This window comes from Cariama cristata, unplaced genomic scaffold (genome assembly GCF_000690535.1).
Source record: "Cariama cristata isolate BGI_N322 unplaced genomic scaffold, ASM69053v1 scaffold4839, whole genome shotgun sequence".
Lineage (NCBI taxonomy): Eukaryota > Metazoa > Chordata > Aves > Cariamiformes > Cariamidae > Cariama > Cariama cristata.
The window spans coordinates 14,679-14,917 of record NW_009637270.1 but is presented as its reverse complement, the minus strand read 5'-3'; the positions used below and the strand labels follow the sequence as shown (position 1 = coordinate 14,917).

The 239-nt window shown below is 61.1% G+C and overlaps 1 protein-coding gene across 1 annotated transcript in view; it reads left to right on the top strand.

Annotated features, from left to right (window-relative positions):
• Positions 1-7: 7 nt before the first annotated feature.
• Positions 8-239, top strand: part of LOC104167845 (inner centromere protein-like) — a gene marked incomplete at both ends in the record, with an annotated part of 14,673 nt that continues 14,441 nt past the window's right edge. The window contains 1 exon segment of the mRNA XM_009708231.1: positions 8-78. Coding sequence (XP_009706533.1) covers positions 8-78 — 71 coding nt within the window.

Genomic DNA, 239 nt, shown 5'->3' with positions numbered 1-239 from the left:
GTTCCTCCATGATGCCGAGTACAAGCACTTGGCCTGGCTGCGGGAGGTGGAGGAGCAGGGCTTGAGGATGCTGGATAGGTAGGGGCTGCCCTCAAGGGGACCTCTGCATACCCCAGGGATCTGGCTGGTCCCAAAGCACTTCCAGCCCCTTTGAGCATAAGGCCGCATGTGCTCCTAGCTGCTGGTGGGCTAGCACTGGTGCAATGCCTGGCGGGCACTGGGTTTCACAGCTGAGTGAC